Here is an 18,130-nt window from a genome sequence, read left to right as displayed (position 1 = left end):
TAAGCGGTTAGTTCCAATATATAGGCATATTAAAAATCTAACAGGTGTCTATGTCTTTTGTTTATATAATGGTGGGTTAAATAAAAAGCTGTACCATAATAGTTAATATGTATTAATAGTAAATCTTATTAATAGGAATTCTATAACATAATATGTATCATATATATGATATGTATGTTATATTGTAAATGGAATTGTCTTCTTGAATTTTTTTCTCAGCAAGTTCACACTTGGTGAATTGAAAGCTACTGTATCTTCATGTTGATTTTATATCCTGCTACTTTGCTAACTTTGTTGGTTTAAATGGTCTCTTGGTGGACTCTCTAGGTTCTTCTATGTATATAGTCACACATTTTTAGAAAGAGGAAGAACCTATTTGTTCTCCTACCTGTCTCTGTCTCTTGGATAACTGCTGTAGTTACAAGTTTTAGTTTTACATAATGAGTCAGAGCAAAGAGATCAGATATCCTTATTGTGTTCTGGTTCTCAGAGGAAATGGCATTCAAAGCATACCACAGTTTTATTTCCATCAACACACCAGTAACATTTGTTCATAAAATTAGAAAAAAAAATTATAAAGAAGCACAAAATACCCAGAATGGCCAAAACAGTTGAGCAAAAAGAGCAAAATTAATGACGTTACAATACCAATCTCTAGATAATGCTACTATATGTCAAAACAACACAGACAGCAGGCAGACTAATGGGATAGAATTTAGGACCCAGAAATAAACCCATATACCTGCAGCAGACTGATTCTCCTCAAAGGTGCAAAAAAAAATTATATCTTGAAGAGAGGCCAGCCTCTTCAACAGGGAGGACGCTTGGATATCCTCTGTGGAGACTGAAACTTGATCCTCACCTCCCAAGGCCTGCCTTGGAGGCATAGAGGGTGTGGCTGCTGTGTCACACGTGTGTCGGTAGGTGGCAGAGAGAGGAGAGGTTGTGTCCATGCTCATTGTTGCAACCTATGAACACCTGAGTCTATAGTAACCAAAAACTGAGCCTGAGGCGAGCACTGCGCAGGCCCTGACAGCTCCCAGCACTGAGGACACAGGAGGACTGAGCCCCAGACAGATGACCCTCGCACAGAGCAGTGAGTCTGAAATGATCACCAGAGAGGTGACACGGGGCCTGAATAGGAAGCTAGCCTGAGATGACCACCAGTCGGGCACTGGGCAGGCCTAGGAGAACGGGGCAGACTGTGCCGAGGATGACCCTGCTGGGCACCGTAATGCATGAGCGGGACATAGCACTCCGGACACTACTCCTTAGATGACGCCAGACAGTCAGAGAACCTGGCACCACTAAGAGGAGCAAGTAGTAGAGAAATGAAAGAAAAAGAAAAACAGAAAGATGGGGGCAAGTAGCTGGTGATGCCAGCTGGGACCACCGTGGGGACCTGGCCTGTGCGGCCACGTCTGGGGCCATAGCCCTGCATCAGCAGGGGTCTGTCACCACCAAAGGACAGGTGCATGTCCCTGGTCTGAGCTGCTGCCCAGGGCCCTACATGTTGATGTCTGAAGGCTCTGCAGAACCTGGGCAGAGTAGAAGAGCTGCCCCTGACCCTAGCCAACTACAGTACTCAGGAGAGGGCCCTGCACATTGCGGAGTTGCAGAAGGAAGGAAATGAGGGAGGGAGGGAGGGAAAGGGAGGGAAAGAAGAAGGGATAAAGAAATGGGAAGGGAGGAAAGAAGGAGAAGAGCATCCCTAGCCCCCTCCAGACCACAGAGAAAGTAGCTGAGGCAAGGGGCTGGCTTGTCCAGCCTCAGAGACTTTATACTCAAATTCAATGTGCAGACAAATTTTTCATTTTAAAACCCAGTAGTCAGACACTTACTCCAAGTTATTTGCTGCTGAATTTGGGTAATTTTTCTTATCTCCCACTTTTAAAGAGGATTTAGTAAATGTACTCTGGTTACTATAAAGATGGATTTTTTTTAAGGTATCATTTTCACATAATTAATGACTTAGCAAAATACACCGGTCAAACCATTACTCTTTCCCATATATAACAATAATGATCAACACTAGGAAGAACTCTACTTGGAAATCCATTTTTGTTAGATGTGTCGTGGTTCGAGAAAAGTCAAGTTAGCTAAATTAGACACCTCCTGGGGCCTTAATATGTCACCGAATGCAAATTCTGGAAAAGCAAAAGTGAGGGGCTTTCTGAAATTGAAATCATCATCTGTGGGCAGTAATTGTTTCTAATTATACCTGACATTTTGCTTAGGAAAGCAAAAGGAAATCAGATGGTTATTAAGGATAGAACACTGAGATAATTTGATTCAGGCAGGCTTGACCATTCTGTGTATTTTACTTAGAGGTCTTGCTTTTTTTTTTCTAAGCCCCAAAAATCTTTTAAAGATTTCTTTGTTTTACGTGTACAGATGTTTTGCCCACGTGTAGTTATGTGCTTCATGTGCAGAGTTCAGAGGACGAGCTTGGATCCCTGGAAGTGGAGCTGCAGGTGGTTGTGAGCTACCACGTGGGTGCGAGGAACCAACCCTAAGTCTTCCGCAAGAGCAACAAATGCTCCTAACCACGGGACCATCTCTCAAGCCTGATACCAAAACCCTCAAAGATCAGCCAGCCACTCGGGATGCTGAAGCATGAGGATCACTTGAGCCCAGGAGCTCAAGACCAGCCTACGGCAAGACAGTGAAGCACTTGTCTTTAGAATAAATGTTCATTCAAGCAGAAGCACAGGTTTAGCTTTTTAAATGATGCGACCATTAGGCAAGAAGGCTGAGGTCGTATGTCATGCTTCCTCTGTGATTCTCGTCATGAAGAACTCATGTGATGTGGCTCGTAGCCACGTGGTTCTAACTTTTACAAATCTCTCGCAACGGTTTGACTTTGAGCTTTCACTAGCTGCTAAGTCTAACACCCCTGACCTTCTCATATAGGTATAAGACAACAGTATCCATTCATACCCGCAGATCTACTCAGACTGTGGGATCTTGGAGAGTCAGGCCGTGTGTTACCCTGTACAACTATTTTCAGCAGCCAAGTCTTGCTATCTTAGTAAATGAACACTGACTTTTTTTTTCATGCCAGGCCTTTTCTAAAGGTCACGAGTCCCTCATGGAAACAGTGAGTAAAAGGCCTCTACACTCCCATGTTGGACTTGTCTACAGCAATCAAAATAAATGTAGTTTAGTTCTAGACGCCAATTACAGCTTACTTGTTTCCATGAAAACAATCTTTAGCCTTCTTTTTTTAAAAATAAAGCTTTATTTGTTTTGCTAAACAGAACAATAGTACATACTGCTCCAGAAGACTTTCTTGTAACTGGTAAAGGAGCGCTAGCATCAGTCTGTAGCGTGTGATGTGTGGAAGAAGGGAGAGCCTTCTATTCTTTGGGAAAAGTTCTAAATGCTGTCCACTTTCTCACTGGGACAGAAGAATCGAGAGACATGCTATGAACTGAAGAGACCTAACCAAACCTAGGGTTTACTTTTTCTTTTGGAAAGGAGCTTGGGTGGTAACACTTTATGGAGCACAGAATTTGCTCAAGATAATCAGCTGAAACAAATAATTTGCTCAACAATCTCCAAAATGGAATCTGAAATAATATGGGGATTTTAAACAAAATAGTGGAGTCACTAGAAAATGGTGACATTTATATAACAGATATGCACTAAACATCCACAGTGGCATTCACTGGGTCAGCGTCCTACCGTTCCCATCGTCTTTCCTGGAATCGAAGGTCGGTTGTGGGTTAAGCAAACACTGAAACATGAAAAGCCCATGAGTACTCCTGCTGGCCTAATGAATGTATCTGCTACCCATTGCAGACAGCTCTTCAAAGATCAAATAATCCTGCCTTAACTTCCTTTGCTGATGGACTGTAAGAAAGCATTAAGGAAATAAACCCGTTTCTCCTCAAATTGCTCTTGGTCATGGTGTTCTACCACAGCGATAGGAAGCTAAACAAGACAATGTTCAACAGGGAAACAATGTCTAGGATCTGTAGTGAGCTGCAAACATTAAATCCCCAAACCCAAGTCATCTAATAAAAAACTGGACTGATAAATTGAACAATACACACTCCTCAAACGGTGAGACACATATAGCCTATAAGTATTTGAAAGAACCAACAACAGCAGCAATGCTAAAGAGGGTAGACAAGGAGAAACGGAAACTCACAAGCACAACTGATGGGAATGTAAAGTGGTGCTCCTGGTGCTGTCACCGTGGAAATCAGTCTTGGAGGTCCCAAAGGACGCTAGAGGAACTATCACTTAATTCAGCTATGGCGCTCCAACCCAGGCCCCAAAGGATTCCAAGTCAGCAAAGCACACAAACACTTGCACAGCCTGTCTCAGTGTCTTTCAACATGCAAATGTATAAAGAAAACATGGTGCATATATATAAAGTGGATTTTTTTTTCTTGCATTAAAGGAAAAATGAAATTGTAGCATTTAGGGAAACCAGAGACTACCACGTTAAATGAAGGAGTGCCGACTCTCAAAGATTAGATGTGTGTTTTCTCACCAACTCCAAGGGGTGTGTGTGAGGAGCATAAATGCAGAAAGGGGAAGAAGTCGGAACAGGAGTCAGGGGACAAGAGGAAGTAATAAAATATATACGTCATGAAAGCAGGGGCAATTTAGGGAGAGGAAGGGAGTGAGAGAGAGGGAAACTGCAAATGGGGGTGAGAGTGAGGAGAATAAGATCAAAGGAGAATGATGTACGGGCAGGGACATGTCACACAACAAAACCCAATTCTTTCCATAGTAACAAAAAGTAAAATAAGATGAAAAAAATAAAGGCAAAAAATGTTGATCAGAGAGAGAGAGAGAAAGGAAGAAGCAGAGCTGGGAGGAAGCCACCAGCCTAACTCCAGGTTCAGCAAAGGAACCAGGCGGAGGTCGACAGAGCAGGACAGCCGTGGCTTCCATGGCCTCCACAAGGATGCACACCTACCAACGCAACACATGCACTTTCTAGTATACTTAAACACACACACACACACACACACACCACACACACAAAATTAAAATACCTTCATCTGCTACGATAAAAAGCAATATGCAAATGCTCTAAAGCATCTTAAAAGTTTTCCCTTTTTTTAAAAAAAAATCAAGAATAGTGACAGGCTCAGTATCTCTGTTCAGCATGATAGTGAGGGTCTCCAGGGCTGTGAGGCAGTCTAACATTTCAAGGGGTGGAAAAGAGAGAGAATTTAAACAGTATTATCATTTCGATTACTGAAGTAAAAATTACAGTGCAAATTATTATGAAATTACAGGTTATTCTGTGGTAGTTTCTGTGAGTCTGGAAATCCAGCTTAGTTTAGTCCTGTTGTCTCTGAGGAGCTGTTTGTTTGTTTTGTTTTTGTTTGGTTGGTTTGGTTTTTGGAGAGAGAGGTTCTCTCTGTAGCCTTGGCTGTCCTGGACTTGTTTTGTTGACCAGGCTGGCCTCCAGCTCACAGAGATCTGCCTGCCTCTGCCTCCCCAGTGCTGGGATCACAGGCATTCACAACTGTGCCCAGCTGGCTGAGTCTTTTAAAAACTGCCATTCAGAGCACCAGCTGGAGCTGATCATCGCAAGCCAGACTAAGGTAGGGTTTAAAAGCTATTGCCAGACCTTCCATTGCCACTGGCTGTTGACTGAATGAAAAAAGGAAAGGAGAGAGAGAGAAAGAAAGAGAGGAAGAGAGAGAGAGAGAGAGAGAGAGAGAGAGAGAGAGAGAGAGGACTGTTCCTAGGTATGGTGGAGAATAAGATATATTGTAGATAAAAGGGACGAGAGACAGCCCCTTCTGGGAGAGTTCAGAGTGAACATGACCCTGAGCCAGGCCATGTGGGGGGAGGGGGAAGGGGAAAAGAGAGAGGAAAGAGCCAGACTAAGAGGCGAGGAGAGTAAAGGGTAGACCAAACAAGAGGCCAGGTAACCAAAATGGTTGGATTATATAGAGAAGGGCAACCCAGCCCCTGGTGGAGGAGAAGTTTAGGATCGGGGCAAGGATATACCAGCCAAACCTTGTTAACAGGCAGGAACTGAGGAATGATGGGAGAACCTGGTGGCCAGGTCCGCTTTGATATGTTAATTGTGCACCTCAGCCACTGCAGGGTTTGGACAAGAAGGAGCAGCCCTGACACACAGAGGCTCTCCCTATCCCATTTTCGAGGAAAGGAGATTACATAGCATTAACTCTCAGGAATGGCCGAGAGAAGGCTTAGCAGGTATAGGTGCCACTGCCAAGCCTAACACCCTGAGTTCCTCAACCCCAACAAGAACCCCAACAAGCACTGACTCCTAGCAGCTGTCCTCTGACTGACCTACCCTCCCTACACACAACAAACACACACACCACACAACGTACATATCACACAGACACACACACACACACACACAAACACACACACATACATATCACACACACATACACACACATACCACATACACACCACATACATACACATACACAGCATATATACATCATTTACACACACACACCAAATGCACACACAGCACACACACCACTAACAAACCACACATATACAGCAAAAACACACAGACACACATACACCACACAAACACATACACACTACACACACACCAAACACATACACACCATACACACATACACAACACTACACACATACACCATACACACCCTACACACACAGCAAACACACACATACCATACACACATACACACACACATACACACACACACACACACACACACACACAACACACATACATATATACATACACCAAGCACAAACAAATATAATTGTAAGTATCAGAAAACAAGGACTACTGGTAATAGCTCAGGGACAGAAAAGAAAACCAAAAGGCCACTGTTTGGTGATAGGCAGAAAACAGAAAAATCAAACAAAGATGTCACACTGAGTATTTAGAATTAGTAAGAAAGTATAGCAAGGCCACTAGCCACGACAGTCTGCTGGATGACCTACACCCACACACATTGTATGAAATGGCTATGTAGGTGTACCCTGTATTTTCAATTGTCAATTGCTGTGCTGGCAGAGACAAGACCTGGCCGGATATTTGGTATTGTCACTTCTATGGTCTATTACCTGTTTTCTATATGTAAATACTTGCCCTTCCTCACCTGCCCAAAAGATAATTCTCTGAGATTATCATGTTAAAAAAGCAAGCTGCCATGGAGAAGGTCATGTGTCCCTCAGTGTCAAAAGGCAACACAGAGAGATAGATTGGATGCTGTCCTGCTGCTTGGTTGAGTAAGGCTTTGTGCAAAATAAAGAGCTGGCTGCTGTAGCTGGGGCAAAAGGACTGGGCAGAAAGACAAGGCAGGAGACATAAGCAGAGACAGGAACAGATAAGGGAGGAGAGGGAGTCATGTGGCAGAGGCACAATGGCAGGGAAGTTGGAATAAATTTGAAAAGCTAACTGAGGGGCGGCAAAAAGCCAACAGGCTCATCCTATACAGACACCTCCCGCTTTATTATTAAGCTTCATGCAGGTCCCCCAGAAAGCTCTCACGGTGTTAGTAAACAAAGCTCAGCTTTAAAATCCATACAAGGAGAAGGAAAGAAAGCTTCCAGACATTTATAGTGGAATCAAAACTCATGCTGATACTAACATTTTCCAAAGTATTAAATAGCTAGGAACAAAACACTTGTAAACCTTTAAAGAAAAAAAAAAATAAACATTTTCATCTATCAAAAATTAATGGTGGACTCTTGACTGGAATGCCTGCTACGAGTGGATTTGTTCTCTTCTCTGTTGCTGTGGGAAACACCAGGACCGAAAACAACCCCAGCAGAAACAGTCCACTGTGAAGAGAAGTCAGGGCAGGAACTCAAGGTGGGAACATAGAGGCAGCAACTGATAAGGAGACCGCAGAGGTGTGCTGCTAACTGGCTTCCTCTCTGTGGCTTGCTCTTGCTCAGTCTGCTTCCTTCTACAAGGACCTGTTGCGGGGGAGGAATCACCTACAGAGGGCTGGGGCCTCCCACATCAATCATCAGTCAAGAAAATGCCCCCACGGGCCTGCCCACAGGACAGTTTGTTGAAACCTCCTCGACTCAAGTTTCCACTTTCCAGGGGAGTCCAGGTTATGTCCAGCTGACAAAACCTAACCAGAACCGTGGTAAATATAGTAATATTACCAAATTGGTTCATAGGTTCAATACACTCCTAATCACAGAATGTATATAAAAAGTTACATTTTTACAAATATGTAAAGTCTAAAGGCGTATGGGGAAAAATGTACAGCTATATTAAAATCAGAGTGAAGCCACTGAGCATGATGGCACACACCTTCAGGCCCAGCATTGGCGAGGCAGAGGCAGGTGGATCTCTGAGTTAGAGGCCAGCCTGGTCTACAAATAGAGTTCCAGGACATTCAGGGCTACACAGAGAAACCCTGTCTCAAAACAACAACAAGAAAAATAAAATCAGAGTGAAACCATAGTCAGACACCGATATTTAACTAGGCATTGACGACTCACACCCAATTAGGCAAGCTGTGGTGAAACTGCTAAGTAAAAGAAATGCACACAGATCATGCGTGTATTCATTGGTACAAGCACTCAGGAAAACTGTTGCTCCCTAGCATCAGTTGTATACTTGGTTTATAACTCTTACAAATAAGAATTTTACATACGTTTCAAGAAGCAAGCATAAAACATAAAGCAAACGAAGCAATCTCACACACACCCACACACATACCCACACACACACACTCTTCCAAAAACAGCAAACAAAGGGTCCTCCACCACAGAGCAACACTGAGCAGAAACCAGAACTATCTTTGCTTCAACCAAATGTCAAAGTCTAAGAATGCTGAGAGTCTAAAAGTCACCTTCACATTAATTATTTGAAACAGTACTTAAACAAACAGGAATATTTACGTGTTTTTAAACGGACAAGTCTCTGTCAACTACGGAAGATTCTCTGCCACAGGCAACCAAGGGCAGGTCTCAAGTACAGGAACACAAATTCAGTTCAGGGTAATTACTTTCAGAGGTGTTTCAGATGCTCCACTGTTTTGGAGAAGAAACAATGGAGAGAGAAGGGAGAAGAGGGGAAGGAAGAGGATTGAGAAGGAAAAATGGAAGGAGAGACAGAGGCAGAAACAGAGTCAGACAGACATGGGTGGGAGAGATCATACTCTCCTGATGCCATTACAAAAGCCAAAATAAACCTCACTTAGTTTCTGATACAAACAAGAGAGTGAAGTGAAAACATTGGCAAAGGCATTGGAGGAGCCCTAATTTATCTAAATAAACAGCCAAGAAGAAAAACACTAGGCATAAGATATATATATATATATTAAAAAAACCTCAGTATTTATTTACATTCCATTCATCTTCAAACGGATGAAGAAGCTGAAAAAATACATTCATAAAGGAAGTAACTTTATCTTACCCAACCCATTTATGCTTTTCATAAAACCAAACAAAGATTTAATTTAGATTTACAGGTCTAAAGGAAACCAAAGAATTCATTCAGCTCAACCTTCCTTCTTTAGCTTAGGCTCAAATTACATGTCTGTGGGCAGATCAAACTACTCCTCATCTTGGCATGTGCAGACTGATATAGGGCTAACCGAAGAGCCAGTGTTAGCAAACCTCACAGCAACTGCAAATGTGAAAGAAAAAAAAAAAAGAAAGAAAGAAAGAAAGAAAGAAAGAAAAAAAAAAGGGCAGGGCCTTCACAATGCAAAATATTGGGACTTTTGTACAATAACAAAACAAAAACAAAGACATAAAAAAACATGGGATTTACACAGGAGAAATCACAGCTGGCGCCTAGGTTGATGGCACCACAGTAACAGCACAGTGTTGTTCTGATTCAAGTATGTACAGTACTCTTGAGCTTGGCTTTCACAAAGGTGTCCGTGAGTAGGAAGCACACACAATGACTTTACACACCATGGAAAAAAGGAAGGCAACACTTCACCTTTTTGTAACAATTCCAAGCCTGTTAACATCACCATTACACACTCAACTTGGAATCATTCACTGATTTGTACATCTCTAAAAACAGCATCAGGATTTGTAAAAATACTGATAAAGGCTCAAAATATTCGAGGAGCCAGATAATTTGAGGGCTCCTCTGAAATTCTGTAGTTCAGTAGCTTATTACAGCATCTTCAACCTCAGCTGACTCTGAGCTGCCCGTACCACTGAGGTCTGCAGAGCTCTGTCACTGCATCACATCCGGAAACTTCGAGTTCTTTGAAATGGCTGGAAAGGCTTCCTGAGAGCCCACATGAACAGCTGTGGCTTGGCCTTGGGTTTGTCAGGAAAGAGAAGTGCTTCACTTTCTGGTGTCGGAAACCGCTCCTGGTAGACTTCAGGGTAAGATTTCTGAAACTGAAGAGGAGTCCAATATGAGTCAAAAAAAAAAAAAAAAAAAAAGACACGAAAGATCCACAAAAATTACACAGTCAAAATTTAGTAGCTCCTGATCTCTGCTGTCCTTTGCTTTGGTTAAATTATTTGGCGCCAATGCCCCAGCTCTACCTCATCATTCCTTTGACCCATTTTTCAGATGAAGTTGTCATTGTAATCAAATCTCTCAAAATGTTCTCGCTGTCAGCTATAACTAGCCCTCGCTGTGAACTCCACTCTTAAGGAAGCCTGAACTGAAAAGAACTCTTGTTCTATACAATGTCTGACCCACAAAGACCCTGCTTGTCCAACTCAGACTGGCCACCTTCTACCCAAAAAAGAGAAGGCAAAACACACTGGATGGATTACTCCACGGGAAATTTAGAGGAAGGTGACGTATGCTTTCTTTGATTCTCACCACTCCACTCTTCTCCAACATTAGAAAAAGAAAAATGAGAAAGAAGTGCAGAACCCTGATGTTTGGGAAGAAGCCTATGGATGCTCTGCCCAGGAACCCAGCTGCACAGGGAAGTACAGAGCAAGAGTAGTAAGGCACCACTTCTAATGCCTCTTCTCTGGAGGCAGAGGTGAGAGGATGACTAGGTCAAGGCTTGCCTGGGCTAGAAAGTGAGAATCTGTCTGAAAAAAAATAAAAAAAACAAACAAAAAGAAAAGGAAATACATCCACCTGAGGGAAGACTAATCTTTCAGGATGGCCAAAGTACAAGCAAGGCTGGGACGGGAAATGTCCTCCTGGCTCCTCATTTTGAATACTTGGTTCCCAACTTGGGGCATGACTTTGCGGGTTTTGAAAATTGGGAGGCAGAGTGTGGCTGGAGGAGACGAATCACTGGAGGCAGGTTCCTGAAGGTATATAACCCTACCTGTTTCCCAGGATGCTCCCTGGCCCATCGAGACATGACTAGCTCTTAAGGATGCTCCCACTGCCACACGCCAGCTGCTCCGGCATCCCTTACCTGCCACGCTGAATAGACCACCTGTACTGGGAGCCAGTGAAACCTCTCCACCCCTTAAGTTGCTTCTATCAGGCTTTTTCTCATAGTAACACAAACTAAGGGTCACAGCTCAGCTTTTCTGCAGGAAAGCTGTTCTCTAAAACCCTTGGCCGTGTAGCCTCACTCAGGAGGAACTGAGTTTGGCTGATGGGCACACTTAGTGGGGTCTGAGACAAGAACCAAGCTGATACTGCCTATTTAAAAACAACAGTTTCTGCAAAATGGCTCCATGAGGAGAAGGGCTTTCAAAAAGGCCTAATACCAAGGTGCACGAGAGAACTGACTCCTAACCTTTACATGCAATGTGTACCTATACATGCACAAACCCCACGCGCGCATGCGCGCGCACACACACACACGCGCACACACACATTAGATACTTTCCTTATTAGCAGTTTCTTTGAAGTAATTTTGTTTGGCTGATCCATATCGTGTCATATAGCAAAACAAACGATAAATAGTAGAACCTAACTCTACAAAAGAAATGAACAGCCTCATCACCTGCTTCAGTTTCTTCTTCTTCTCCTTGTGGGAGAGTTTGGCATCTGCTATGACTTCTTCCAACAAGGCTGCCAGTGGCTCCTGGGAGCCGTACGCCCTTTGGTGCTCAAACTCCTCAGGACTAATTTGGCGGCAAAATGAAGGTGCAGACAGAGTGATATCCATATCGGCTCCTGGATATTTTATCTGACACAAAGCACAGAATTAGAAGTAATTCAAAACCAGCATGTCTCCTGGCAAGGAGTAGGATATTTCCTTCAGTTTGCTTGGGAAAAGCCATATTGAAAAGGAGAAGTGTTTTCATGCTTTCAAAAGAATAAATAATGAAGCACATTTTTAAACTAAGAGATTGTTTTACTTCTCTGGACTTGGGACCCATGCTAATAAAAATATCCAAACAACCAAACAACCAAACAACAACAAAGAACACGTGGATGTGCTCTTCAATAAGATCTGAAATTTAAACAGAAATCAGGGGCTGGTGAGTGAGTAGAGGCACATTTTGGGCAAGCCTGGGAACCTGAGCTTGATCTCCATGTAAAACCAACGCTGATTTTATTCAGTCACAGCGCAAGCTTGTCTGCAGGTAGAATAGTCATCACAGCTCACCCTTGCTCTTCAAAAGCACAGGGTTCCCAAGGGGAGCTGCTGCCATCTACCTGCTATGTATGTGAGCACACAGAGCAAGAGTTCCCGCTCTAACCTGTCCTGACTCATAAAAACATTCGTAGGCTAATCTGTTCACCAATACAAATGGCAAGGGAGTGTGTGTTAATATACATACATATGCATATGTAATCTATGTGGGTAGTATATGCATATAGAGTATATTCGTATATATTATGTATGTATGTATTACACGCATATACATACATGGGAATGATATACAAAGCAAATTATATGGGTAAAGGGGAAATGAAGATGTATTTTCTCATAACACTGACATAAATCAAACTGAAACACTCAAACTAAAAGGATATGTGCGGCCAATATTTAAAACATATTTAGGGTCTTTTAATCAGCAACGATGCGCCTAGGAATTTACTCTTGGAAAATAGTTGTGGATCAGTTCCCTTCCCCAAGCTCTAGCTATAAAAATATTTACTAAGATATTACTTACAAAACAGGGATAAATAAGAGATAATCTAAGCATCAAACATAGCTGGCAATGGTTGCTCATGCCTATAATCCCAGGAGTCAGGAAGCTGAGATAGGAGGGTTGACCCAAATTCAAGGTCAGCCTGGGCTACCTGAGTTCCAGGTTACCTTGGTCTTTATATGAGTCTGTCTTAAAAGAACATAAAGTAAAATAAAACTAAAAAAAAAATTTTAATTAATGTATTTTTTTATTAATTACAATTTATTCATTTTGTATCCTAGCTGTAGCCCCCTCCCTCATTCCCTCCTAATCCCAACCTCCCTCCCTCTTCTCCTCCTAGGACCTTTCCACAGTCCACTGCTAGGAGAGGTCCTCCTCTCCTTCCCTCTTACCTTAGCCTATCAGGTCTCACCAGGACTGACTGCATTGTCTTCCTCTGTGGCATGGTAAGGCTGCTCCTCCATTAGGGGGAGGTGATCAAAGAGCCAGACACTGAGTTCATGTCAGAGACAGTCCCTGTTCCCCTTACTAAGGAACCCACTTGGATACTAAGCTGCCATGTGCTACTCTGTGCAGGCGTTCTGGGTTATCTCCATGCATGGTCCTTGGTTGGAGTATCAGTCTCGGAAAAGACCCTGGGGCCCAGAATTTTTTGTTTTCTTGCTCTCCTTGTGGAGCTCCTGTCCCCTCCAGGTTTTCTATTTCCCCCTTCTTTCATAAGATTCCCTGCACTCTGCCCAAAGTTTGGTTATGAGTTTCAGCATCTGCTTTAATACCCTGCTGGGTAGAGTCTTTTAGAGGCCCTCTGTGTATGCTCCTTTCCCTGTGCCCTGTTTTCTCCCTCTTCCAATGTCCATCCCATTTGTCTTTCTGAATGAGGATTGAGCATCTTACCCAGGGTCCTCCTTCTTGCTTAGCTTCTTTAGGTGTACAGATGTCAGTATGTTTATACTATACTCTATTTCTAATATCCACTTATGAGTGAGTATATACCCTGTGTGTCTTTCTGCTTCTGGGATACCTCACTCAGGATGATCTTTACTAGGTCCCACCATTTGCATGAAAATATCACAATTTCCTTGTTTTTAATTGCTGAGTAGTATTCCATTGTGTAAATGTACCACGATTTCTGCATCTTTTCCTCCACTGAGGAACATCTGGCTTGTTTCCAGATTCTGGCTATTACTAATAAAGCTGCTACGAACCTGGTTGAGCAAATGTCCTTGTTGTGTACTTGAGCCTCTTTTGGATATATGCCTAGGCATGCTATAGCTGGATCTTGAGGTAGCATTATTCCTAATTGTGTGAGAAAGCACCAGATTGATTTCCAAAGTGGTTGTACAGTTTACATTCCCACCAGCATTGGAGGAGGGTTCCCCTTTCTCCACAACCTCTCCAGCATGTGTTGTCACTTGAGTTTTCAATTTTAGCCACTCTGATGGGTGTAAGGTGAAATATCAGGGTTGTTTTGATTTGCATTTCCCTGATGACTAAGGATGTTGAACATTTCTTTAACTGTTTCTGATATTCCTCTATTGAGAATTCTCTGTTTAGCTCTATACCTCATTTTTAAATTGGATTACCTGATTTGTTGCTTTTTAACTTCTTGAGTTCTTTATATATTCTGGATATTAGCCCTCTTCCAGAAATTAAGGAAACTACAGCGTTCTCAATAGCCACTAATAACATAAAATACCTTGGTGTGACTCTAACCAAGCAACTGAAAGACCTGTTTGAAAAAAAAAAAACACTTCAAGTCTCTGAAGAAAGAAATTGAAGAAGATATCAGAAGATGGAAAGATCCTCCATGCTCATGGATCAGTAGCATTAACATAGTGAAAATGGCCATCCTGCCAAAAGCAATCTACAGATTCAATGCAATTCCCATCAAATTACCAACACAATTCTTTAGAGAACTTGAAAGAACGATTCTCAATTTCATATGGAAACAAACAAACAAACCCAGAATTGCTAAAAACAATTCTCTAAAAAACAAATAGTCTGGCGGTATCTCCTGATCTCAAGCTGTACTATAGAACAATAGTAATAAAAACTTCATGGTACTGTCACAGAAACAGAATGGGGGCTCAATGGAATCAAATAGAAGACCCAAAAATAAACCCACACACCTATGTATACTTGGTTTTTGACAAAGAAGCCAAAACCATACAATGGAAAAAAAGACAGCATCTTCAAGAAATGGTGCTGGTCTAACTAGATGTCCACAGGCAAAAAAATGCAAATAGATTCATATTTATCACCCTGCACAAAACTAAAGTCCAAGTGGATCAATGACCTCAACATAAAACCATACACAATAGATCAGTTAGAAGAAAAAGTGGGGAAGAGTCTAGAACTCACTGGCACAGAAGACAACTTCCTGAACAGAACACCAATGGCATAGGCTCTAAGATCAACAATCAATCAATGGGACCTCATGAAACTGAAAAGCTTCTGTAAAGCAAATGAGAAAGAGGAACCCTCCTCCACTGCTGGTGGGAATGTAAACTTGTACAACCACTCTAGAAAGCAATCTGGCGCTTTCTCAGACAAGTAGGAATAGCGCTTCCTCAAGATCAAGCTATACCACTCCTAGGCATATACCCAAAAGAGTCTCAAGTACACAATAAGGACATGTGCTCAAACATGTTTGTAGCAGCCTTATTTGTAATAGCCAGAAGCTGGAAACAGCCCAGATGCCCCTCAGTGGAGGAATGGATGCACAAATTGTGGTATATCTACACAATGGAATATTACTCAGCAATAAAAAAACAAGGAAATCATGAAATTGCCAGGTAAATGGTGGGATCTGGAAAATATCATCCTGAGTGAGCTATCCCAGAAGCAGAAAGATGCACACGGTATATACTCACTCATATAGACATATAATATAGGATAAACCTACTAGAATCTATACACCTAAAGAAACTAATCAAGAGGGAGGACTCTTACTAAAATGCTTAATTCCTATCCAGAAAGGCAAAGAGGATGGACATCAGAAGAAGGAGAAAAGAGACACTGTCATCAGAATAAAACGACAGCCTACAGACTGGGAAAGGATCTTCACCAACCCTGTATCTGACAGAAGACTAAGAAAATGTAAAACACAGAGGACCACACTTGTTAATTCTGTATACATTTCTACTATGGAATGTGCTGTTGTCAATAATGTCATTAATCACATACCAGTAATAACAATAACCTCAATAACAGCAACTCGTTAAAGCTTTGCTATATGGTAAACATTAAAACATTACTTTAAGCACTTTTCTATATGCATTAGCCAATCAAAATACTAGCTATCATTCTGATTTTACAGATAGGAAAAAGGACAGATTGGGGTGACCACTGAAGCACAGTAGCATTACCTAATAAGGAGGCACAGAGGAAAAAAGGGCACACCTTGAATTCACACAGTATCTGCCTCCAGAATGTGCTCTTGGTACAAGTGTCAATAGACTTGGGGAGGGGCATGCATGAAGAAGGGGGAGGGAGGGAGGGACCAGGAGGGGAGAAGGGAGGGGTTTATAGGGGGATATAGAGTGAATAAAGTATAATTAATAAAATAAAATTAAATTAAAAAAGAAAATCACTGTAGGGAAATCAAAACCTTGGAATGTTTTTATGTATATAAAAAAGAATATTTGAAGATAGGGGATAATGTTCCATTGTATTACTAAGCAAGAAAAACTAAGTTACTATAGCGAAATAAAAAAGGGAAGAAGGAAGAGAACAAAATGCTAAATAAATATATATTACGAACGTTTTAGTGTACCTCTAACTCTGCTCACTTTCTGCATGTATAATCTATATTTCCAAAGTTGTTCAACGTGTTGGGTTGATACCCATAGAGCAATGATTGGTATAATAAACCAAGCATGCGTCCCATGGCTGCCCATGATAACAGCAAACTCATGCCATGTTTAGCCTGTGACGAGACCTCCTGAATAAGCACTTTGTGAACGCCAGTTCACTTCACCCTTGCTACAAAACTTCGAAGGGAGGCTGGCCAGCTTCCTTGACTTCCCACTGCCCGTCTCACTAAACTGACGACGTCCCCTCCTTTACCTGGACTCTTCGAAGGTGGGCCACACGCTCCTCTATGGAGGTCTGCAGGGCCAGGGGAACTTTCAGAATCTCCTGGTAATTGTCCATCAGAAATGTCACCAAGCGGGCAGCCAGCAACTCATCTAAGTCTACTTCATCCTTGGAACACAAGATGCACCGGGAAAACGTCTGCACCATCTAAAGCCAGACAAAAGAAAAGGCGGGAGAGGGTGGAAACGAGCCGAAGTAGGTCGCCTCATTGCCTTCTCTGAACTAAGCGCCAGCCAGTTTGGAAAAGACAGGTGTGACTTTTTGGGGAGAGGTGGCCAAGGGTGCATATCCCACCTGGCACCTTGGCACAGGTGGCCAACTCAGATGGGAATCTTCCCCAAGACTGTGGGGAGAAGATTGTCTGAGGAACTGTTAAAACTCCCCATTTTGTACAAGCTATAACTCACACACTTGCATGCATATATACATACACACATGCACATATATTCTGAAAACTGCATTAATTTAGCACTTTAAAGTTTAAGGAACTTCGTAGCTACTTGGTCAAAAAATATCCCAATTTCATTGCTTGTTTTCATTCCGTGTTCCTCAACTGTCATATCTTTCCTTGGATAATTTATTTCCTCTACAGTATGAGATGCTCACTTGAGAACTATCTTTGAACAAAGAGGCTACGTGTCAAATGCCAAGATTCTTTATGATAACCAGACAGATAAATATATAGCTAAGATAAACAATACAGTTTCCATGGAATTCATATCACTACTTCACTCAATTCTATGCTCTGGATTACTCTCTCTTTTCTTTTTCTTCTAATTTCATTGCCAAACCCTTCACTTCAGAACCTACAAACATAAAGTCACATGGTGAAGTCTATTAAGTCATATATTAAGACTTGCATTCATCAATACTCTGCCACTTTATCTTCATGTTTGCATATATAGGAAAGGCAGAAATTTTTGCTTAGAAACAATAAATATCAGTAGATTTATAGGTGCTTTGAAAACATGTATAAAATTTTACATTTACATACATACATACATACATACATACATACATACATATATACATACATAGACTTACTTGAAGAACACAACCAGCTTTCCAC

The 18,130-nt window shown here is 42.0% G+C and overlaps 1 protein-coding gene and 1 non-coding gene across 2 annotated transcripts in view; one reads left to right on the top strand and one right to left on the bottom strand.

Moving 5' to 3' along the window:
• Nucleotides 1-871: 871 nt before the first annotated feature.
• LOC132654995 (small nucleolar RNA SNORA17) lies at nt 872-1,002 on the top strand. Its single transcript, XR_009592587.1, has one exon. It is a non-coding gene; the product is annotated as a small nucleolar RNA SNORA17 (small nucleolar RNA).
• Nucleotides 1,003-9,279: 8,277 nt separating this feature from the next.
• Depdc1b (DEP domain containing 1B) overlaps nt 9,280-18,130 on the bottom strand; it is a 69,166-nt gene continuing 60,315 nt past the window's right edge. Inside the window, exons 9-11 of the mRNA XM_021632760.2 lie at nt 17,032-17,208; nt 11,865-12,050; nt 9,280-10,329 (exon numbers count right to left, since the gene is read on the bottom strand). Coding sequence (XP_021488435.2) covers nt 10,168-10,329; nt 11,865-12,050; nt 17,032-17,208 — 525 coding nt within the window. The 3' untranslated portion in view covers nt 9,280-10,167. The remainder of the gene's footprint in view (nt 10,330-11,864; nt 12,051-17,031; nt 17,209-18,130) is intronic.

This window comes from Meriones unguiculatus, chromosome 6, assembly GCF_030254825.1.
Source record: "Meriones unguiculatus strain TT.TT164.6M chromosome 6, Bangor_MerUng_6.1, whole genome shotgun sequence".
Taxonomy (NCBI): Eukaryota; Metazoa; Chordata; class Mammalia; order Rodentia; family Muridae; genus Meriones; species Meriones unguiculatus.
This window is presented reverse-complemented; position numbering and strand designations above follow the sequence as displayed.